At 30.6% G+C, this 23,784-nt stretch overlaps 2 protein-coding genes across 5 annotated transcripts; one reads left to right on the top strand and one right to left on the bottom strand.

Annotated features, from left to right (window-relative positions):
* Positions 1-1,147: 1,147 nt before the first annotated feature.
* Positions 1,148-17,512, bottom strand: LOC134715873 (ciliary-associated calcium-binding coiled-coil protein 1-like). 4 transcript variants are annotated; one of them, XM_063578402.1, is made up of 10 exons: positions 17,462-17,512; positions 13,126-13,143; positions 7,791-7,888; positions 7,073-7,242; positions 6,513-6,660; positions 5,976-6,048; positions 5,275-5,397; positions 4,131-4,157; positions 1,769-1,888; positions 1,148-1,348 (listed from the first exon to the last, which is right to left on the bottom strand). In XM_063578402.1, exons 1-10 carry the CDS (start codon positions 17,483-17,485, stop codon positions 1,268-1,270), a joined length of 882 nt encoding a protein of 293 aa, XP_063434472.1. In that variant the 5' UTR covers positions 17,486-17,512; the 3' UTR covers positions 1,148-1,267. The 4 variants fall into 4 exon arrangements, with proteins under 4 accessions (XP_063434472.1, XP_063434473.1, XP_063434470.1 ...); XM_063578403.1 differs by lacking the exon at positions 17,462-17,512 and adding an exon at positions 16,202-16,428; XM_063578400.1 differs by lacking the exons at positions 13,126-13,143; positions 17,462-17,512 and adding an exon at positions 12,892-13,064.
* Positions 17,513-19,580: 2,068 nt separating this feature from the next.
* On the top strand, positions 19,581-22,935 carry LOC134716783 (uncharacterized). Its single transcript, XM_063579791.1, has 2 exons — positions 19,581-19,682; positions 20,586-22,935. The coding sequence occupies exons 1-2, from the start codon at positions 19,675-19,677 to the stop codon at positions 22,933-22,935; spliced, it is 2,358 nt and encodes a 785-aa protein (XP_063435861.1). The 5' UTR covers positions 19,581-19,674.
* Positions 22,936-23,784: the final 849 nt, after the last annotated feature.

Raw genomic sequence — 23,784 nt, 5'->3', positions numbered from 1 at the left:
CCGGTTAACGTTTTTGGTATTCGGTATTCGGTCGTTCGACCGATTAACCGGTTAACCGGTTAACCGTTGACAACACTAGTTTTATAAGATCTTTCCATATAAATTAATTCATTATGAGTACAACAGACAAGACAGAGAGTTTCAGGGGAGATAATTCATATCTGTTTTATAAGATCTTTCCATATAAATTAATTCATAATGAGTACAACAGACAAGACAGAGAGTTTCAGGGGAGATAATTCATATCTGTTTTATAAGATCTTTCCATATAAATTAATTCATAATGAGTACAATAGACAAGACAGATTTTCAGGGGAGATAATTCATATCTGTTTTATAAGATCTTTCATAATGAGTACAACAGACAAGACAGAGAGTTTCAGGGGAGATAATTCATATCTGTTTTATAAGATCTTTCCATATAAATTAATTCATAATGAGTACAACAGACAAGACAGAGAGTTTCAGGGGAGATAATTCATATCTGTTTTATAAGATCTTTCCATATAAATTAATTCATAATGAGTACAACAGACAAGACAGAGAGTTTCAGGGGAGATAATTCATATCTGTTTTATAAGATCTTTCCATATAAATTAATTCATAATGAGTACACCAGACAAGACAGAGAGTTTCAGGGCAGATAATGCATAGCTGTTTTATAAGTGTTTTGAGATAATTCAAAAATTCAACAAAGTGGGGAATTCTTAAATTAATTGTAAAATAGTACTCAAAAAGATGATATTGTCAAATAATTGTCACATAGTGTTGGCTAAAACATTTGTAAACCTATCATTTCAATGACTACATTTTGTGATCATGTTTTTTGATATATCAAACCTAATTTTCTTGTAAAATTTTCAAAGGTGTAAAATCATTTACGTAAATTAAATATTTTTGCTGCCATGTAAATTTAGATTAAAATATATTGTTAACTAAATTAATTTTCCAAATTTTTCTTTTCGTATTCAAGTATCTAATTTTTGGTGATGACTTTGATCAGAATCATTGGTCACATTATATGATAAATAAGGAAATATCAACATTGGATAAAAAATGAATAAGTGGACAGATGCATATACATGTATCATGTGCACTGGTCATTTCTGTTTATCACAGCTTCAGTAAGTAAAAAGTGCAACAAAAACTAATTTATATGTTTAGTTCAAATTTTTATACGAAACAAATTAAAAATAATACAATTATAGTAACAAAATAATAGTCTTCAAAAGTATATCACAGTATATATATAATCTGTTCACAATGTTTATTCTGCCACTTTATGAATTTTATTTATCCTCTGGATAATATTATTTTCTTTTTCCCTAAGTTTTGCAGCAAGGTCATTCTGAAAAAGAAGAAAAATGTTCAAAATTAAATGTTCAAACAATAAATGTTTCTTCTATACATTCCAGTATTATACATTAGATATCACATGCTTTGCCTAAGGTTAGTCAAATTTTCTACTAAGGATATGTTAATTTGTGACAATAATGGATTCATAAGTCTTGGAGTAGGTCTTTATATATACACCTATAATTATTACTGTACTTGGTCCACCAAATTTGATAAAGGACATCACTGAATTTGATGCCCTTATTTTTTTTTAGGAATTATAAAGAGCTATATTACCTGATTCTGTTCTGGAAGTCACTGAATTTGAGATTTTATTGTTTTGAGTAATTATACATAGATATATAACCAAGATTTGGTTTTGGACATCACTGAATTTGACATTTTTTAAAGGAATAATACATAGCTATATTACCTGCAATCCTCCTAACATTTCTTTAGCCACACTTTCTATGACTTCTCTGACATCATCCACAGTTAAATCATTAAAGGCATCAATATCTGGGACTGTAGGCTCATCTTCTTTCGGTGTCTCCTAAAGGAATAAATCAATATTATATTCAATCATTCAACACATGAAGAATTGAAAATATCATTTACAGTAAACTTGGACTAAGTGGAAAGTACAACAGAGTTTTATGAATCAATGCTTAAAATGAAACAACACGTTTAAATGAAAGCATAACTGCTAAACTGGTTTATTGTCAATAGATTTAAAATAATATATATGGTGTCTTAGAATTACCTCAGGATTATAACAAACGTTGAATGAAAAATTCTCTCTTTTAAACAAAGTAATGTGGTTTACAAACATTCTTGTTACATTATTATGATACATGTACATCTTAAGCTATGACTGAAAAGTTTTCAAGGTGATACCCAACACTTTAACTAAAATTAATTTGGCTCGTTTCATTTTTTTTTAATTTTTTACAAAGTATTTACTTTCACCCTTTAGCAAAAATATCAAAATTTCAAAAAATTTGAACCAACCATTTTATCAGAAAAATTACACTGGTTATATGGCAGTTTGACAAACACTGATTTTGATCATTGAGAAGCTTAACGTTCCCTTAACAACACAACATAATTAAAACATTTAGCTAATCTTACAGAGCTATCTCCCTGTAGTGTTAGGTACCACCTTAAACTCCAAAACTTAATTAACAGCATCTCAATTCAATCAATATTATGATAACAACATGTCTTGATGCCTCTTTTTCTTTTCTTCAGAAACCAAGATAATTCATATTAAGACTGATATGGTTAAATGGCTCCTTTAAAATCTTATTTCTAAAATTAATAAATTCAGTAAAATACCTCAAAGGCTATTAATTTTTATTCAAATGAATTAATGAGCGCATTGTTGTCTAACTACATTGGAACCAGCAAATTTATTGAAATTGAATAAAAAAGTAAGCAGTAGTGAATATAAAGGCATCCTTATATTAAAGCAATGACTATTTATAATATCTATATATATTTGGATTAAGTTAACTATCTACTATAAAGAACATGTTAGCAATACAAAATATTTTTCAAGTGTATAATTCGATTGAAATGATTAAACATTTATTTGAAAATCCTTTTGGTTGATTGAAATAAACCTTATGCAGATGGGAAATGCCTATTGGTTGAAGTCAAAGGTCAATGTCACTATTACTTTAAATACACTTTAAAAAAGGTTATCAAATTATCTTTTGCTTTTAAGATATATGGAGAGTGGAAGCCTATTAACCCTTGAAAAAAACCCATTTTCTCTCAATAAAGGTGCAGTTCAAGGTTTGATTGTTGTGAGTTCCAGGTTTTTGTTTGTTTCTTTATTAAATTACCAATATGTCAACAAGAGATTAAGGTTGTAAAACTTTAAGAAAAGGAGGTCAAGGTTAGATATCATTAAAAAAACCAGGAGGGGGGTATAACAATACATGTATATTTTTTTCATTTTATGTTGATTGGTTATATATAGTGTGAGGGAGAGGTTGGTACAACATGCATCTGGAATTTAATATGATTGGGTCAGCAGGTGTGTGAGCCTGTTTAGTGACCATCAGAAAAAAAATAATACTAAACATCAAAAGGATAATGTACATGTATACACATGTATATTAATGCCTTTGTGTTTTCATGCAGGTTAAAATATAAATCTTAGCCTCCTTTTACATCATACAATAAACTGCTAGAACCATGTAACACCTATAGGTTACTAGCTCTATCTTAACAAGAAAAGAATATGTATTAGTGTTAATAGATATGTAATAATGGCTGCCATTTTAACAGATTGGAACAATATATGATTCCTGTTTAACATTTGTTTTAATTTGTAAGTATTGGACTGAGATAAGATAAAAAAAAAAAAGTAATAAAGATCAAATAAAGTGAGTGATAAAAATTTATTCACAAATTCAAGGCAATGTTCCAGTGTATTTCCACAAAAACAAGAAGGGTCAAATATACTTTTTGTGTTGCCTTTTCTCAATATTGCCATCATTTTTGTGTAGGTTTCATATACATGTTACTGTGAATTTGTAAAAGACTGAACATTTCTATACCATTAAGCTTATACCATTAAAATAAGAAAAAAAGAAAATATTGGCAACTGAGTTTTTTAATCTTCATAATTAATTATCTCTTTTAAAAGGCTTAAAAGGTAGTCTTATTCTTTTGCCTGAATGGATCAAAGAATAAATAGTTGTAACTTATTATTTGATCTTTATTCTTATGCGGTAGCAGTGAAAAATAAAGGGAGATAACTTAAAATACTTATACCACATTACCTGATCTGATTTTGTATCTTCCTCACCCTAATCAGACAAGGAGAGACAATTTGTTTAAATGTCGATGTATTAACCCTTTCAACGCTACACAAAAAAATAGAAAAATGGCTGCTGCTGCTGCATTTTTTTTGTGTTCATTCATTAGAACAGTATATTCCTTTTCAGACTGCTGTATCTTTTTTATTATAAGAGATACAGAAAAAGTTATTGCATGAAAAATGCTCAGGAGAGTATGAACTGTAATGTTAGGCAGTTATTTTAGTATATTTTTATCAGGTTACCTGCATTTTCAGGTAATTAACAGGTAAAAGGTGTAATTTATTACATTTGTGTTGAATTTTGAATAAAAACTACTTGTAGTCTTCATCTATTTTGTTTTTTTATCTGCCATATAATAAAGGAGACACCAATTGCTCGATTCCGTAGCGTATTGCACCATACACAACGTATTATGTAATCATGGCACAAATCAGTGGCTCCGTCCTCAAAATTTTCAGTCAACCTCCGTTTTCCCCCCTTTTTCTACGTCTCGTAATGATCGATCAAATCATATTTCCCACACGATTTGAATGTAATAAACACATTGAGATAGCAAGAAACCTTTTAACTAATCCTCGTCGTCAGTTTCGCCATAGAAATGCTGAAATATTTCCATATTTACAGCTTCGTTTCCGATTTCCGCCATTTGCATTTGCCAAAATATTTGTTTTTATTTTCCTTCAATTTTCCTTCTACTGCATGATTTTACAATAAAAATTGCCGTGATTTCAAGCGCAAATGAGACCTTGCATATCCTCGATTCATACAAGGGAAAATTAGAGAGGACCCGAATGTAAACCGAATGGTTTAAGAGTCCTTATGAAAAATCCGTTGTCATCGCGGCATATGCCGCGAATAGCAGTGGCGGACGGCGTATGTCATCGCGGCATATGCCGTGTATAGCGTTGAAAGGGTTAAGGTTTATATATAAGAATATATTTTATAAAATTACTAAACAATGATTATATTGGAATCCAGGGAAAATACATTCATAATATCTCATTATATAGTCTGCATAAAACATGAAATTAAAATGTTAAACACATACTAAAAACTTGAATAATATATTACTACCATAAAATATTATTTTGTTTTTGATACATACCTCTACAGGGGGTGGTGTTGGTGGAGGTGTGGCTATAAATGAGGCATACATATCATCCTGAACTCCTTCATGTAGAGGGGGAGGGAATGGCAGTGTTGAAGGCTTGGCAACTTCTATAGAAAGCTGAAAAAGTTATGATCTTAACTTTACTTCATGTATTAACTACCCCTATGTTAATATATAGTTGACTTTTGTTTATCTGGACACAAATTCAAATGAAGCTTTCCACCTAAATAATGGTCTTACTAGTAAAAAAGAAAATTTGTTGCACTAGCCAGTAAATTCTCAAATATTTTTTCAGTGGAAGTTATACAAGAAAATGATTATAGATTAACATTTTGTTTTTTTATCAAAGTAAACAATAATAAAAGTACTATCAATATTTTGCTGGTTTATTTCATCCAATAATAACCAAAAAAAATAGCAAAAAATTATAATGCAAGGTGATATGTTCCTATATAATTTAAGACAAAATTAATACATAGTCTATCTTTTATAAATTGTTTACAGTTAATGATATCTGTTTTAAGTTATATATTGTCAAAATTGTTTTCTCCAATAAATCAATGTAATTATCTTTTCCAGAAACCACATTAAGTCAGGACTTGAGTTTTTTCCCAATTTAAATATTTCCAGGCCAATATTACAAGTATAAATTTTGATTCTCTCCCTTTTTCAAGTAATATTATATATGAACTCACATCTGTTCCAATAATTTCTTCTGCTTGAGTGTGTGTGAACATAAACTGGTATAAATTATAGTGCTGGAATAAGCTAGAATGTAGAAACAGTATGACAACATACAATGAGAAATTATCCATACATAGCAGAATTTTAAATTTAATCAAATAAAAAAAATAACTTTCTCTACACATTTTGTTCAAGGTAAACAGAATCATTACTGCAAATTATTGAACAAACTGAGATATGTGGATTTTTTTAACTGCCACAAATTATCTCCCTTGCTACAATTTCAAATTATTGACAGAAACTTGCAAATTTTGTATTTTTTCATCTTCTTGAGAATGTACATGCTACATAAATTAACTATTATTTTTATTTTACTGTAGAATTGTTTAAGCAGAAAATTGTATCATAACTAAGTAATTCTAATTTGAGATGTTCCAAACCTAGCAGATATGCTTGGCAGCTCTATATATCACACTAAACTATCCAACGTCATATTTCTTGAATGGCAATCAAATATTTAAATCATCAGATTTTAGTGATATGCTTACCTAGTATTTATGTACTGAGCAATGGCTTTTGCCTGTGCTACAGAGAAAAAATCTAAACCAGCAGATTTGACATCCGGATATTCTGGTTCTATACCCATCATCACAGCTTTAAATTCTTTCAAATTGTCTACCTTGTTCATGTGTTGTTCTGTAAAAAAAGTTTGCTTATAATGTTAAAATATAAAAGGTTCAGTAATTCAGAAGTAAATATAATAGAGTGTCAAACATTGTTGAAATCATTTACATAAAACTACTACATGTACTACTAAATTTCTTTCTCATATTAACATAAATTGTTTTTCATGCTCTGATTTCTGTTGATAGTACTATGGTTATAATATTGTGTCTTTGTTCCATTGCCTGGTGTTTTGTAAAAGCAAAACTAAGAGGCAGTCTTTCAAATCTATCTGTTCAATGAAAACTTACAAAAAATATTCACAAAAATGATAATAAAAAGTATAACTAAATAAATGACTACCTAATCAATCTCAATACCTTTAAAATAAATATATAATCCTATACAAACATTGCTTTTTCAGATAAATGTCTTGTATGATTACCTTTTACATTTTCAAAGAGGTTATAAACTACAGTAAATAATCCAGATAATTGTTGTGGATTCAATCCTTGTTCTTTACCCCACCATACTGCTCCTGTGTAATAATCTAACGTAGAGGCTTCCTGTAAATCTGTGCTGTAGTTTTTTAATTTGAATATTTCACATAATTCTCTGAAAATGAAAATTTTTCATATATTACAAATTGTGTTATTTTGATATTTTTATTATCTTGTAAATAAAAATGAGATAATATGACACAAAAAATATATTTATAGTTCATTTATATCAAGGGTATAGGTTAAGACTAATGGTTTTAGTTTAGTACATGTATAGCTACACATGTATACATGTGTTTGAATTCTTTTAGTAAAAGAAAACATTAATTATAATAATGTTTTTCAGATAGTTTCACATGACATTAGATTTAAAAAAAAGAAGAAAGGAAGATTTAATTTCAACTTTTCATTACCAAAATTGAGATTACCTTAACTTATAAACTGTAAGAATTTCAATTTCATTTAACATCTTGATGTGTTGGACATGTATGATGTAAGACTAGACATATATACAGTGTAATTTTAAATGTGGTGCAACAGTGCAAAGATAACTGCTCATATTGTTTAGATTGGAAAACAATTGATAGAATACTATACAATAAATGTATAAGATATTGTGATAAGCTACATTCTATTATAAGAACAAAGAAACTTTAAAATTACTTTTGCATGTCTTCAACTTCTAATGTGAGTAATTTTTTGGTCTGTTCTTCAGACAATACTTTAAATGCCAGAACAGCAGTCTCATCATCTGGGTCATCCTAAAAGAAAGAAAAATCAGTTATAAAAAAGGATACATAAATTAATTCTCCTAATAAAGCCAGCTCTTTGTTATACATGTTATATGCATGTACGCATTGTGCAAGAAGTCAATTCTATCTACAATTAGAATTACCTAAACTTATCAAGTCTCAATTAGTTTAGATATAAGATAAAGAACCAAAATATGAGTTATTATGTCATTATATTATATAAATTATATTTAAAATCAAATGCCTAATTGACTATATCAATGTGTTAAGGTGTAGACTTGTCCAGATATATAAAACAGAAGATGTGGTATGATTGCCAATAAGACAACTATCCACAGATGCCTATTTAATCATATGACGATTTGACTTTTTCTGTAGGTCCCTATTTAACTTGTACCTCAAATTTGTATATCTACAATGTACTAAAGAAAATAATTACAACAATACAACTAATTCCACTTACATGTAATGTTTAACCCTTCACATTCTCTAGTTAGGAACATACAGAGAATGTGAATTGAAATAAAGCTCCCTGTCTTAAATGATTTAAGACAAGGAGCTTTATTTCAATGGCTGTTGTTTGTTGCTGTGTTACATATTTGTTTTTAGTTCATTATTTTGTATAAAAATTAGGCTATAAAGTTTTCTTGTTTGAATTAATATGAGGCAGGCATTACCTGTAAATGGGGACGAAGTCTGTATGAATTATTTTTTTGTAACTTAAATATTTGTTAAAACAAAGAAGCGGAAATACTGTTACGTTTCCTATTTTGGTTCTGTTGTTAGGGATTTAAGTTGTGACGTTTTTTTTAACTATGACGTCATATGCAATGTAAAGAATGAAACCCTATCATCAGGTAACCTTTTTTCATATCAAGGAATTATTAAAAATGAAATTGGTATTGCATTCCTTCCTATTTATACTAGACCGATACATTATGTAAATATATATTTTTCTCAAAGATTCATACAACACGAGACCGGGAAAAGGAAGTATATTGTAGATTTCTGCACAGGTCCGGGATTTCAAAACATGACATAAAAAAAATTGAACGATTTTGAGTTCATTAGTACCTATATTTGTTAATTTCTGTCATTTGGTCTGTTGTGAAGAGTTGTCTCCTTCACACTTGTACCACATACCTGTAGCCAGGGGCTAAAAACAAAAAAGCACTGTTAAAGTCAACGTTCTGTTCAAATTGTGACTGTTAAAGTCGAGTTTATGAGTCCAAATACCCCCCCCCCCCCCCCCTTGGAAATTCCTGGCTACAGGCCTGTACCACAACAACTTTTTTATATTCTAATCTTCATTCCCATTCACAGGTAACACCTGCTTTTAATTATTTGTATTTATTTTCATAGGTTTCCACTTCAATTTTGAAATTAAAATTTTATGAATGAACATGTGAAATAATTTGTTTTAAAAAAACATCATAATCACCTTAACTTAAGGTACTGAGTCTGATCAGGGATCTCCTGTAGTTGGTGATCGCAATACTGGTATACCAGTATTGTCCACAATACTGGTATAAAAATTTTGTACCAGTATTGTAACTTTTTATTAAAAAAACAGCAATACTGGTACATTACTGATATACCAGTATTGTAGTTGTATTGTTGACTAGACTATATTGAAGATCAAAGGGAGATTAAATGAACTCAAAAAGATTATAGAGGATAATTGTGAAATCAATTAACAACCTGTTAAAAGTCATTAATATACTGGCACAAATAAACAAAGGATTATTGAAATAAACTCAATTAATATCATCATTATTATTTAAACAATTGCTAATAATTTATCATATTTCTTTACTTTATTTAATTCAATATACATGATATAGATAAAATAGGAGAAACGCTTATTAATTATCTGAGTAAATATTTAATAAATTCAAGCAAATTATTACAGACAGATATTTAATACATGTATACATTTTTTTGTGTACTAAGGGTATATTGTGCATTTCTTTCAGTTGTCTTTATTTTCTTATTAATCTCTCACAACAAAAGATATCAATTATAAAATTAGTTGCTGTATAGGGGAACCTGGTTATAATCCTTACCTTACATGTACCTTACCTCTGTATGTTTAACCCCCTTTGTAGAGGAACCATACGCTAGTATGTATAACTTGTGATCTTTCTTATATACAGTGATGCCTCCACCAAATATGTTGCAGTGCTGAGACTATTTACACAGTGAGATCCTACCCACACACAATTATATTACAAATCCGTTATCATATATTTATAATGTTTCTGTGTTGATTTAAAGTCAAGTCACATACTTTTAGAGAAAGTCCACAGAGACTGAATACCTAAATGCCAATATAGGAAGGGGGAGGGATAGCAGAAATCACATCAGAAGAAACCAGATGCTCCGCAGGGCGTAGCTTTATACGACCGCAGAGGTTGAACCCTGAACGGTTGGGGCAAGTATGGACACAACATTCAAGCTGGATTCCGCTCTAAATTTGGATTGTGATTAAATAGTTGACACAGCATAGGTTTCTGACACAGAATGAATGTATTCAAATGAACTTAAAATTTTTGTTTTCTCTTAGAGCAATTCACTATGCTGTTGAATATTAATCCTCTCAAAAAAATGTTTGAAGAAATTTTCTTTTTATTTATGAAATTTCAAATGAGAAAAATTGAACCCAATTTTTTAATCACATCCCCCTTTCCCTTATTCCAAAACTAATTTCAATTAAAATATTCTTATGGAGTTTGCAACAATTACTACTCATTTAAATACATCATAAAATATTAAGATGTAAAAAACTGCTTGTTATCACTGAATGGTAAAGATTATTTAAATTTATCAGTTGGTAGTAAAAAGTGAATATATACATTGTATATTGTATATAACAAAGATTTAAGTTGATTCTGGACAAAGAAAGATAACTCCAATTAAAAAAAATTCTTGCAGATATTTCTTGCTTACTATACTGGACAAAGAAAGATAACTCTTAATTTAAAAAAAAATTGCTATTTCACAATATTGTGAAATTAGATATTTCTTGCCATTGCACAATACTGTGCAATTGAAAAGACTTGCTATTGCACAATACTTAATATAATAATTTTAGATCCTGATTTGGACAAACTTGAAAACTGGACCCATAATCAAAAATCTAAGTACATGTTTAGATTCAGCATATCAAAGAGGCCCAAGAATTTAATTTTTGTTAAAATCAAACTTAGTTTAATTTTGGACCCTTTGCACTTTAATTTAGACCAATTTTAAAACTGGACCAAAAATTAAGAATCTACATACACAGTTAGATTTGGCATATCAAAGAACCCCAATTATTCAATTTTTGATGAAATCAAACAATGTTTAATTTTGGACCTCGATTTGGGCCAACTTGAAAACTGGGCCAATAATCAAAAATCTAAGTACATTTTTAGATTCAGCATATCAAAGAACCCCAAGGTTTCAATTTTTGTTAAAATCAAACTAAGTTTAATTTTGGACCCTTTGGACCTTAATGTAGACCAATTTGAAAACGGGACCAAAAATTAAGAATCTACATACACAGTTAGATTCGGCATATTAAAGAACCCCAATTATTCAATTTTGATGAAATCAAACAAAGTTTAATTTTGGGCCCTTTGGGCCCCTTTTTCCTTAACTGTTGGGACCAAAACTCCCAAAATCAATATCAACCTTTCTTTTATAGTCATAAACCTTGTGTTTAAATTTCATAGATTTCTATTTACTTATACTAACGCTATGGTGCGAAAACCAAGAAAAATGCTTATTTGGGTCCCTTTTTGGCCCCTAATTCCTAAACTGTTGGGACCGAAACTCCCAAAATCAATACCAACCTTCCTTTTGTGGTCATAAACATTGTGTTTAAATTTCATTGATTTCTATTTACTTTAACTAAAGTTATTGTGTGAAAACCAAGAATAATGCTTATTTGGGCCCTTTTTTGGCCCCTAATTCCTAAACTGTTGAAACCAAAACTCCCAAAATCAATCCCAACCTTTCTTTTGTGGTCATAAACCTTGTGTCAAAATTTCATAGATTTCTATTGACTAAAACTAAACTTATAGTGCGAAAACCAAGAAAATGCTTATTTGGGCCCTTTTTGGCCCCTAATTCCTAAAATGTTGGGACCAAAACTCCCAAAATCAATACCAGCCTTCCTTTTATGGTCATAAACCTTGTGTTAAAATTTCATAGATTTCTATTCACTTTTACTAAAGTTAGAGTGCGAAAACTAAAAGTATTCGGACGACGACGATGACGACGACGACGACGACGACGACGACGACGACGACGCCAACGTGATAGCAATATACGACGAAAATTTTTTCAAAATTTGCGGTCGTATAAAAATAGACAATACCAATGATGATAATAGTTTTTTTTTTATACAGAAGCTATTACAGAATTAGTGTCAATATAAAATTCACTAAAATATAATATTGAGTCTTGGAAAGAGAGAAATGGAAGAAAACATAGAAGAAAGTAAAGAGTTTGTTAAAATGCTGAGTCAGAATGATTTGAAACTTTATTTGATGACAATCACAGTGTACCATCAATGGCATTATCAGTTAAACACAATTGTTCCTAATAAAATTGTCATGTCATATATGCTAATTTCATTATGCATATATGTGACACTTTTAATAAATGATTAATTACCTATACTGTTTATTTAAAAAAAAGCACAATACTGGTACAATACTGGAATACAATACTGGTACAAAAATTGTATACCAGTATTGTGGACAATACTGGTATACCAGTATTGCGATCACCAACTACAGGAGATCCCTGATCAGGTAGCACAAGTCCAAATAATTATGAAATTTTGATAGGCTATTCTATCTGTTTCCTGTGACCCATATGTTACAGCTAAAAATTAAAATAGACTTTTAAGACGTCATAATTATTTGGACAAAGGTAGCACCTGCATCAAAAATGATGGCATCACATTAAAAGATTAAGTATTGCTTGTTGTGAATCTGAGTTTACTGTAAACATATACACACTTCTTCCACTGTTACTTTCTTCTTCCCTTTCACATCTTTTCCTGTAGATGCATTAGATCTTGTTGACTTTCCAGAACTTGATTTTGATTGACTTTTCGCGGCCATATTGTTTGTTGCTATGCTTGGTAGACGATTTCTATTTCCGGCAAAGGAGAGTGGTGAAAGTTGATACAACTAATTACCTACTATCTACTACAAAAGTGTGCAACAACGTACCAACTTTTAAAAACTTACCCCTTTCTTTCCTTTCTTCTGCAAATAAAAATATTGAAATGAATCATACAAATACCTTTTTTGATACAATAGATTTAAATATTTAAAAAAATGGTAATATAGAATATAGTCCTATATTTTCACATTACATTAGTTTGGCAACAGATAAAACACTGAGATGGTTTGCGCTGAGGGCGACGTGCGCAAACATTTTTTTTTATGTCATATAGGTTGTATGAATTTAGGGTTTCGTCGTAAATTTTAGTTTTGACAAAAAAAAAGTATTTTTCTAATAAAAAACATTAATCAAACTTTTATCTTGTCACTCGAAATATTACTAGTTATATCTGTGTTTATGTTTCATCGGGTCTTATGACCGTCGGCTGTCTTCAGATGTCACCTACGGTAGTTAGATGTATTCTAGACTTAAATACACTCATTTGACTAAAGTGAGTTCTCACTCAATTAAATGTCATATCAACACAAATGTGTTTCTCTGTGTTCATAGGATTTTTTTCAAAAAAATAATACCAAGTAACCGTATAAGAGCTTTTTATAAAATAAAAATACCAAAATATGTAGAAATGTTCGAAGTTTTATTGTTCATTTGGCCCTTATTTTCGTGAGTTTGTTTTTTTTAGATTAGAAGCAATAGAAGTCGTCATGAAAGGATAGGTTGGAGTTATTCGAGCAGCAAAAGTACGGACTTCCAGCGGACTAAATACCACAGGACCAGTTGTGAAGTAATAACCCTCAGAACAATAGTAACTGTTAAATGATTTTGATGAATGACAGTTTATTAACATAATGTGAAATATTGCAAGAGAAATGAAATGTGATCTATTACCAGAACTGTAATAGTTTTGATCATTTACCATTTCTTTTTAGTAATTTTGAGGCATAACACACAAAGAAATACATCGAGGAGATGTTTGCAAGTAATTCGTCAAAAAGAATTATGTCTAGTCTAAATGAATAATGTCTAGTCTAAATGAATAATGTCTAGTCTAAATGAATTATGCCTAGTCTAAATGAATTATGTCTAGTCTAAATGAATGATGCCTAGTCTAAATGAATTATGCCTAGTCTAAATGAATTATGCCTAGTCTAAATGAATAATGTCTAGTCTAAATGAATTATGCCTAGTCTAAATGAATTATGTCTAGTCTAAATGAATTATGCCTAGTCTAAATGAATTATGTCTAGTCTAAATGAATTATGCCTAGTCAAAATGAATTATGCCTAGTCTAAATGAATTATGCCTAGTCTAAATGAATTATGTCTAGTCTAAATGAATTATGCCTAGTCTAAATGAATTATGCCTAGTCTAAATGAATTATGTCTAGTCTAAATGAATTATGCCTAGTCTAAATGAATAATGTCTAGCCTAAATGAATTATGCCTAGTCTAAATGAATTATGTCTAGTCTAAATGAATAATGTCTAGTCTAAATGAATTATGCCTAGTCTAAATGAATTATGTCTAGTCTAAATGAATTATGCCTAGTCTAAATGAATTATGTCTAGTCTAAATGAATTATGTCTAGTCTAAATGAATTATGTCTAGTCTAAATGAATTATGCCTAGTCTAAATTAATAATGTCTAGTCTAAATGAATTATGCCTAGTCAAAATGAATTATGTCTAGTCTAAATGAATTATGCCTAGTCTAAAGGATCTTAGTTTTTATCATTTACCATTTTTTTTTGTAATTTGAGGCATAACACACTAAGAAATACATCGAGGAGATGTTTGCAAGTAATTCGTCAAAAAGAATTATGTCTAGTCTAAATGAATAATGTCTAGTCTTAATGAATTATGCCTAGTCTAAATGAATAATGTCTAGTCTAAATGAATTATGCCTAGTCTAAATGAATTATGTCTAGTCTAAATGAATTATGCCTAGTCTAAATGAATTATGCCTAGTCTAAATGAATTATGCCTAGTCTAAATGAATTATGTCTAGTCTAAATGAATTATGCCTAGTCTAAATGAATTATGTCTAGATTAAATGAATTATGTCTAGTCTAAATGAATTATGCCTAGTCTAAATGAATAATGTCTAGTCTAAATGAATTATGCCTAGTCTAAATGAGTTATGTCTAGTCTAAATGAATAATGTCTAGTCTAAATGAATTATGCCTAGTCTAAATGAATTATGTCTAGTCTAAATGAATTATGCCTAGTCTAAATGAATTATGTCTAGTCTAAATGAATTATGTCTAGTCTAAATGAATTATGTCTAGTCTAAATCAATTATGCCTAGTCTAAATGAATAATATCTAGTCTAAATGAATTATGTCTAGTCTAAATGAATTATGCCTAGTCTAAAGGATCTATATTAGTTCTAAATGAATTATGTCTAGTCTAAAGGATCTATATTAGTTCTAAATGAATATGACTAAACCGATATAGATTAACGACTAGACTATAATATGTTTCAAACTTTACTCAATTATTGATGACCAGACATAATCAATTTTGACTAGTCATTGTCATATTTTAACGCGCATATTTAAGTCATAAATAATTTAGACTAGATATACTTTATACTAAAATTGCTGTGTTTTTTTGGTTCTTTCCAATATTCTTTGAAAGAGATTATCAGAAAATACGATGTCATATAAAGGCATTATCCAACGAGTCTTCATGCAAATAATATGTATTCATTGGATTTCTATATCATTTTTTACTACTTTAGTAAACGTATACCGATCATTTCCTATAGTTAATTGGTGTATTAGATTTAATTTTCTTCAAGTTTTCTGTTTAACCTACATGGTGTCAAAAATATATTTCAAATCTATAACTTGTCCTCTATCCAAGTGAACAAAGCAACGGAGAGTATCATAAAGAATGTTTTGATTCTGTTATAAATGATTATATTATACACAGGTATGTTTTTTTTCACTTGATGTACCACATTCCCTTTTAGACATCCTAGGATCGTTTCTACCGAAAATACTCTCTATCAATTTGTTTTTCACTATGGCTTTTTGGTAAAGTCAGCAGACTGTTGAATTGCAATTATGAAGTATATAGTAAAAAAAACTAAAACAACGACGGTTTTGATTAATACACAAACTATAATTTGCTTACCTTTCCACCTTTCTTTGACATTTTTTTTGGTTGACTTAAATTTTTATGAATGGATCAAATGAATAAAATTAATCCAACAGAATTCATTCCATTATCATTCATGCACAAATAAAATGAACTAGATGTCTCCAATATACCGGCACTAATACAATGAACTAGATGTCTCCAATACACACAAACAGACAAATACTATATGTTAATCTATCACTGGATCGCTTGATAAATGCAGAGATTAAAATTTATTCTTCTGTTTTACAACCCTTTAAGTTTAGTACGTTATTCATTTAATTTTAAATCAGATTGGTTTGACATGTAAATTTACCAAATTTAAATCTACTAAGTGTTTTATAAAATAATCCACTACATGTTTTATGCGTTTGTTTAAAGAATTCTATAAACAGAAATATACAGTTGTATAGTAACGATTCTCCGATGAATCATATCTTTAACGACTGGGATTTAAGTTTTAAAACCTTTCGAAGTTTGCGTCGATCACTGAATTATAGATGATGATATATTGTTACTATTAGGATACTTTCATCAAAACGTTTCTATAGGTTTACAAATTCAAAGAATAAGATCTTGGAATCATTAAATTGGAATATGAATGCGTATCAGACTGAAATAATCTTAAGTGCATTGGCGGATCCAGGTCCGGGGGTTAGAACCCCCCCCCCCCCCCCTTTTTTTTGGCCGATCAATGCATTTGAATGCGGACACATAGTTGGAACCCCCCTCCTTTTTATCCTTTGTTGGGAACCCCATTTTTAAAATGGCTGGATGCGTGACTTCATTTAATTAAAGTATCCCATCTATATAGTGAAATAACTGCTATACAACAAAAACAGAGGCCTAATAAACTGATGTCTCGTTTAAGTTTGACATATTTCAGTTTAGAAATTAAGAAAAAAACATATATAGCCTAGGTCGTAACTCACCAAAAAAATATGTTAATAGTTGGTGGCTGAAGTTGAGACACCTATACATGTATTCAATATGACTGAAATTGGATTTACCGTCACTGAGATCGCGTAAACATCCCTAAAATCTAGATCAAAGATTTTTATACGTTTTTTTAATTAGATTCATATTTATTGGCATGGCATTTGCTTCATTTCTTGACTAAGCATTCTTTAACACCCATATTTAGAAGAACGTCTCTCTAACAATATATTACTGAGTTTAAATGATACTGTAGTAATATTTGAGGGGTTGAAGGCGGTCTGGGTTTTTTTATTCACCTGCTTCGTATCTACTTACCTTGATGATTGATTGCTGATTCATTTACTGTCAAGGAATACTGTGTTTCAGGTTTTAAGGTTGAACTATAGATATATAGTAAATATTTTAATATTAAATCAGCCTCATTACACTTAATGCCTCTTACCATGATTATATCCGACATTGCTCATATTATCAATTTATTATTTGTGTATTACTTGTTGTGTATTTCACTAATGTTTATATAATCATTGTATTATGATGTTTTTGTATCTTGCCCGACAAGGGCCCATGCTTGGTATAATAAAATTATTTCTAATGTCTAATGTCTATATTTTTGTTTGAAGACACCAAACTGGTTTATTGTTATACTGCATCACCACAGGCACTTGTTTTAGAAGTTTTTTTTCCTATATAATTCTGAGACAAGTACCTGTGTATTACAAGGAGAAAGAAGAGGTCGTTACAATTGTAATAACTTTTGCAAAACTCCAATTCGTATTTACATAGCGATAGCTGGGTATTTACATAGCAATAGACAGAGGCATATGATACAATGTCTCTGCAATAGATAACACAAAAACACGGTATTTTTATACCTTCATAATTCAAGGAAGAGCAAATTGATTTATAAAATTTACACATATACTTTCACTTTATTTGTTTTGAAAATATTCTACCGTATATATAGTCTGTCATGAGATCGAAAGTAGGTTTATATGTGTGTCTTTTGTTTTCATGATCTTTTATTTCCGTGACGTTTGTTTGGAGGGAAGCAAATATATCAAATATATAATAGATGTCATATATACAAATGCACTCGGGACAAATACAATTTCAACAAGTGTGGACGCAGATCAGTATGGACATTACTTACTTACTTACTTATCCTCTTCGCTCCGATCTGAGCATAAAGGCAACACAAGTCTTCGCCACTCTGGTCTGTTCTTTGCCATTCTTTCTGCCTCTCCCCATGTCATCTTTAGGTCTTTTAATTCATTCTCTATTGTCCTCCGCCATGTTGTTTTGGGACGTCCTCTTGGTCTCTTTCCCTGTGGTGTCCATCTAAGGGCTGTTTTTGTTATGCTTGAGTTTTCCTTTCTTAAAACATGTCCAAGCCACCGGAAGCGCTTCTGTGTTATCTCGTCGATTATACATGACGACTCTGTCATTTTTAGTAGGTTGGTGTTCGAGATGGTATTAGGCCAAGATATTCTGCAAATTTGTCGGAGAAAGCTGTGATGAAATGAAGAAAGTGTCCTCATATCTGCTTTCGTAACTCCCCAACATTCACTTCCATACAAAAGAACAGGTTTTACGTTGCTATTGTATAATTTGATTTTTGTTTTTCGGCTGTATTGCTTTGATCTCCAGATGGACATTACTGTTGTGTTTTTTTGTTACCGTTAGTAGCATATTTTACAGTGTTTTCTTCATACAGATTATGACTTGGTTGTGTCCTTACCAGCGGAATTTTGACATTTGGCTTACCCCTAAGAGGGGAAGGCATAATTTTCAGTGAATTCACTTTTAAACTCCGAATGGCGATTCCAAAAAAAAAACATCAATTGAATCAACTCTCATCATCAATTAAACTAGGGTCTGAATAAGCGGTTCAAAATTATGGCCGTCAAAAGATGAAGAATGAATAGAAAGCTATACCCAGAACAGAAAAAAATTGACAAAAAAAAAAATGAAGAGAATAATGGGTTGCTGAGAAATAGCGAATAGAAAATACGAGTCAAAATAGTTTCCATATAAAATGAGGAAAGGGGGTAATTGGTTATTAAATGTTCTCCTGTTCAAGTATTTAAAAAAAGTAAATTACACCTTATACTTGTTTTGCGTCCGAGGCGTTTTTTTCTGGATTTGGCTTTACCAAGAATGCTCCGTGGCGAATATTTGAAAGCAAACGATACAGTATAAGCACCGTAAAAGTTTCGTTTATCTTATTTCACGATTTTGGACTAAGTTTTAAGGTATCTGGTTAGTTGCATCCACGATGCAATACTAGCTAAAATGATCATCTTATCAACAATAATCAACATTTAAAAATCGAGGCAATGTAAATAAACTTATAACCTTTAAACATATTTATTTCATTTTGGAAATTTTAAATAGAAATACGTAAGTAGTTTCATTTTTTATTGAAATGTTTCCGTCTTCCTACTTTAAAAGGCAATAAAAAGAACAAAAAGATTTAATGAAGCATATACTTCCTAGCTTTTTATACCTGTCGTGGTTGTGTTAGGATGAAAGCGTAAGTTAATATCTATAGCATAGAATATATTTGTGTTTTCCTTTTTTTATCTAGCTAAATAAAACCTATAGTAAGTTGTTAATTTCTGTATCATTTTTGTCTCTTGTGGAGAGTTGTCTCATTGGCAATCATACCACATCTTCTTCTTTTTTTTAAAGGACGCTGAAAGATCAAATGACTTTGCCTTACTGTCTTCAACAACAGATATTTTCAAAATTTTATTTCTCAGTATCTTTTTCTTCTTCAAATATTCAAGGTTTCATTAAACTAAAATAAAAATACTTGTAAATTATTGTTGATTGAAATTTAAAGCAAATTGGATGATATATCTCACTAAAAAACTTCTAAGAATTAAAAAGAAATATAAACGACTTGCGATGTTTTGGTGGAAATGATCATTATCCTTGTTTAAATGTATGGAGTCTCAGATGACGGGAACTTTTCACAAGTGTACTTAAAATATAACCATGTTGCGTGTGAGGAAAAGTTTTATGAAAACACCACGCCCTTATCAATACAACTACACTACGTTTACTTTGCAAAATTTTTTTGACAAAATGTGGTGTTTTTTTTTACAAACAGGCTCTTTGGGCATTGAGCTTCTTTCTCTTTTGTACACATGCGTTTACGATTTTTGGCAATTTAAATAATATTTCAACTTATTGAATGTTTATCCATCAAACGACAGTACCAGTAATATATATGCTGCACATCCCTCTATTCTGATAGAACGTATACACTTGGATATGGATGAGAACAGGAACACATCAAATAAGTTGAAACATAAATGAATATATAATGTAAAAATTTAAATGAAATGTACAGTAAAAGTGAGTATATGACCAGGCACTGTCCAGTGATCTTATTATAAATGTTTATGTGACTTATTTTTTTCTATTGAAGGTGTGGAAGTAGGAATGATTACGCCATCACGATACTTCTAGTTGCTTTTATTATTTCTTGTAATGCTTCAAATAATCTTGAAAAGCATAAACAGTGTCATTTTGAGGTTGAGAAGAAATCCGGCAATTACTTATCAAAATGGCTTAAAATCATAGACGGAATGGTTGCTCCTTTAGACATATCGTTTACAAATAACAATACATATAGTTCAACACCAGATGTTTTGCTTCCGAACAGATGGATATGGACATTTGTTCCTCCTTTTGGTGGAAAATTCTACATTTCATGGCCCGTGGATTACTTTGTGTATTCGTTTGGTCTGCTCGATACGCATACTTTATATCCTACAAGAATCTTATTAAACGTTACTCCTCCGGACTGCAATGTTACATTTGGCGAGCCTAAAACCACTGAAGGAATTGGTGGAGCATTGCAAAAAATGGCTACGGATCAGCACTTTTATAAAATCAACGAGATGTATGACTATAGCTACTGGTGTTATTTGTCGAGGAGTTCTTATTTTAACAACTCTTTTTACTATAGCCTAAGTCGATACCTAAACGTACCATTACAACTATTGGGATATAAATGCTGTCAAAACAGAGGAAAAAAGCTAATTTGTGACCACAAAAATGTCATAGAAAATTCCTATCAACTTATACCGTTTTACATAGGACTTGTTTTCCTAGTTTATTTTCCACTGGCTCTTCTAAAATTTGGACAAAATGTTTTAGAATCCAGTAATGATATACCACATCTCTCGTTACAATCGGAATATTCAATTATACCAGATCAGGATGACGACTATATTTTTATGAGAACAAGAAGTCCTTTATCAGTCTTTAAAATGATTGTCAGCGCTTTTGGATTGGCTAAAAAACATCCGGTAATTGTATCGAGAGTACGGCGAGCTATATTTGTAATATTGGCTCCGTTTCTTGTGTACATATTCATTTTCCTTTACTACAAGAAAGGACGTTATTTGATGAAAGAAATAGTGAATCATAAAATTCCACATGGGTTTGTATCTGTTGTCGGTGGTTTTACTGAGAGTCTAGACCTGTATCTACCAATGTTTGGGGGTCCAGCAATTTCTCTTATTTTATACCTTATAGTAGGATTAATATTGACGTTAGTTCCACGAAGTTTGTCTGATATCCTTCAGTTAGGGTTATCTCCAGACGAATCAACCTATTCAACACTTTTAACTTTAGACCTGGTCACAATTGAAAAGTTTTCGAAGAAGAAATGCAGTCATAATGTATCTGGCTACCGGAGATTCTATTCTGTAATGAGAGGATCGTTATACATGTTAATTAATCCGTCATTTTGGTGTTTTGTCCTATCGTTCCAAAAGACAAGATTGAGAAAAGTCATAGATAAATTATGTCCAGGATGTGTTGGTACGACCTGTATGGCCATTATTTGTATCCCCGTATTTGTATCTTACTTTTGTTTCTGTATTTTAGAGACGTTTCTGGTGATATTTTATTACGGCTTTCCCTTTTGTTATTTTGTGGTGTCAACTGCTAAAGGATACGCAAAGTATTTCCAAAGAGCACAACAAAAACAGACATTTATGCTTAATGTTGTGTTGTCAATACTTTTTCCTATTTGCTTTCTGTTTTTCATGTTCATGTTGGTCATGATAAGTCTGGAAACTTTCATAATCACGGGTTATTTCATATTTTTCGTCTACCTATCCCTTATAATTTTCCCAGGATGGTCTTTTGGATTTGTATACTATGTGATTATGTTCATTCTATATGTACATAGTGTATTGAAAGATTTTAAACAGGAATACCAAGACTTATTGCATCATACCATCCAAGCCTCCGTTAAAGTAAAAAAGGCTGCCATAGCAAAGGAACTACTAAATAAAAGACAAAAGTGTTGTGCGATGTCTGAATTTATAGCAATTACTAACAGAATTCCCTTAGAAATATTTAATCAAACTACATCGATACAGGACGATAATCGAATCGAATATGTACGATATCGAAAACAGATACCGGGAGTTCGGGAAGATTTGTATCGATTCGTTATCGATAGATCCTATCCCGTGCATATCGCATTCTTCCATATCATAGTGCAAATTTTAGTGCTACAAGTTATTGTTTTGATATCTATATTGTTTATTTCCACGTACATAAAGAGGGAATCGTCACGAGAATCTAGTGATGTCCTCAATGTAATGTGTGTGATAATAGTAACAATGATTCCAAATCTTGTACGTCTTTTCTTCTGTAAAGTCCATAACAATAAGGTTAGAAAAAGGAAAATCCGACAGAAAGTTATAGAATTTTGGAGAACAAGGAACAATTTTAACATCGAAAATGATAACGAGTAAGGACAATTTCAAGAAACTTTGAAACTTTGAAACTTTTTATTTCTCAAGACCCCATCAGGGGTATGTGAATATAAACAATAATAACAAACAATAACATATATACAAAATAATGAGATCATAGAATGACATGGTTACATATTCAATGGTATACATAAAGTACATGATTTAAGGAATTTGCAGTGGAAGGCAAATCTAATTTATAACAGACAGAACAATTTTACAAAATTTGGCAAGTTTGACAATTAAATTGTAGTCATCAGAACAAAAAGGTTCACAATATTTTATAGCATTTGGCTTTTTATACACATTACAGGGCAAAAGCCTTTTTCTTTCATTTGAAAAAAAGGTAAATTTAAATAGATAATGAAATTCATCACCAATTTCACATAAGGACATAACTTCATTTCAGCTGGAAGTACCAATAAACTGGACTCCTGTTGTGTTCATTTATCGCTATACTCGGTGCGAAGCTATAGATAGAACGGCGGACCAGTTTAGAAGTACCAACATTACTGATGTCAAAATGATAAAGAGTTAGATGGAGAGAAGGGGACTGGACCAACGAAGATGTGATCTCCAGTTGATTTTAAAAGGTGATTACGCACTCGTGATAAGTTCATGGACATAACTTTAGCAAATTCTTAAAACAGTACGGTAGCAATATATAAACATTGTCACGTCCGTATTTTGAATAATTTTGATTCCAGATCTTAAAAGAACTGAGCAATTAGGCTGGTGACAAACAGACTCAGTAATTATCAACAATAATATTTGTTATAAACAGTATCACCGATAAAATGTTAAGATACCGGTTAATTATTGACTGTACATATCCCTCTAGATATATTT

The sequence above is a fragment of the Mytilus trossulus genome, chromosome 4, assembly GCF_036588685.1.
Source record: "Mytilus trossulus isolate FHL-02 chromosome 4, PNRI_Mtr1.1.1.hap1, whole genome shotgun sequence".
In the NCBI taxonomy this organism is placed as follows: Eukaryota; Metazoa; Mollusca; class Bivalvia; order Mytilida; family Mytilidae; genus Mytilus; species Mytilus trossulus.
This window is presented reverse-complemented; position numbering and strand designations above follow the sequence as displayed.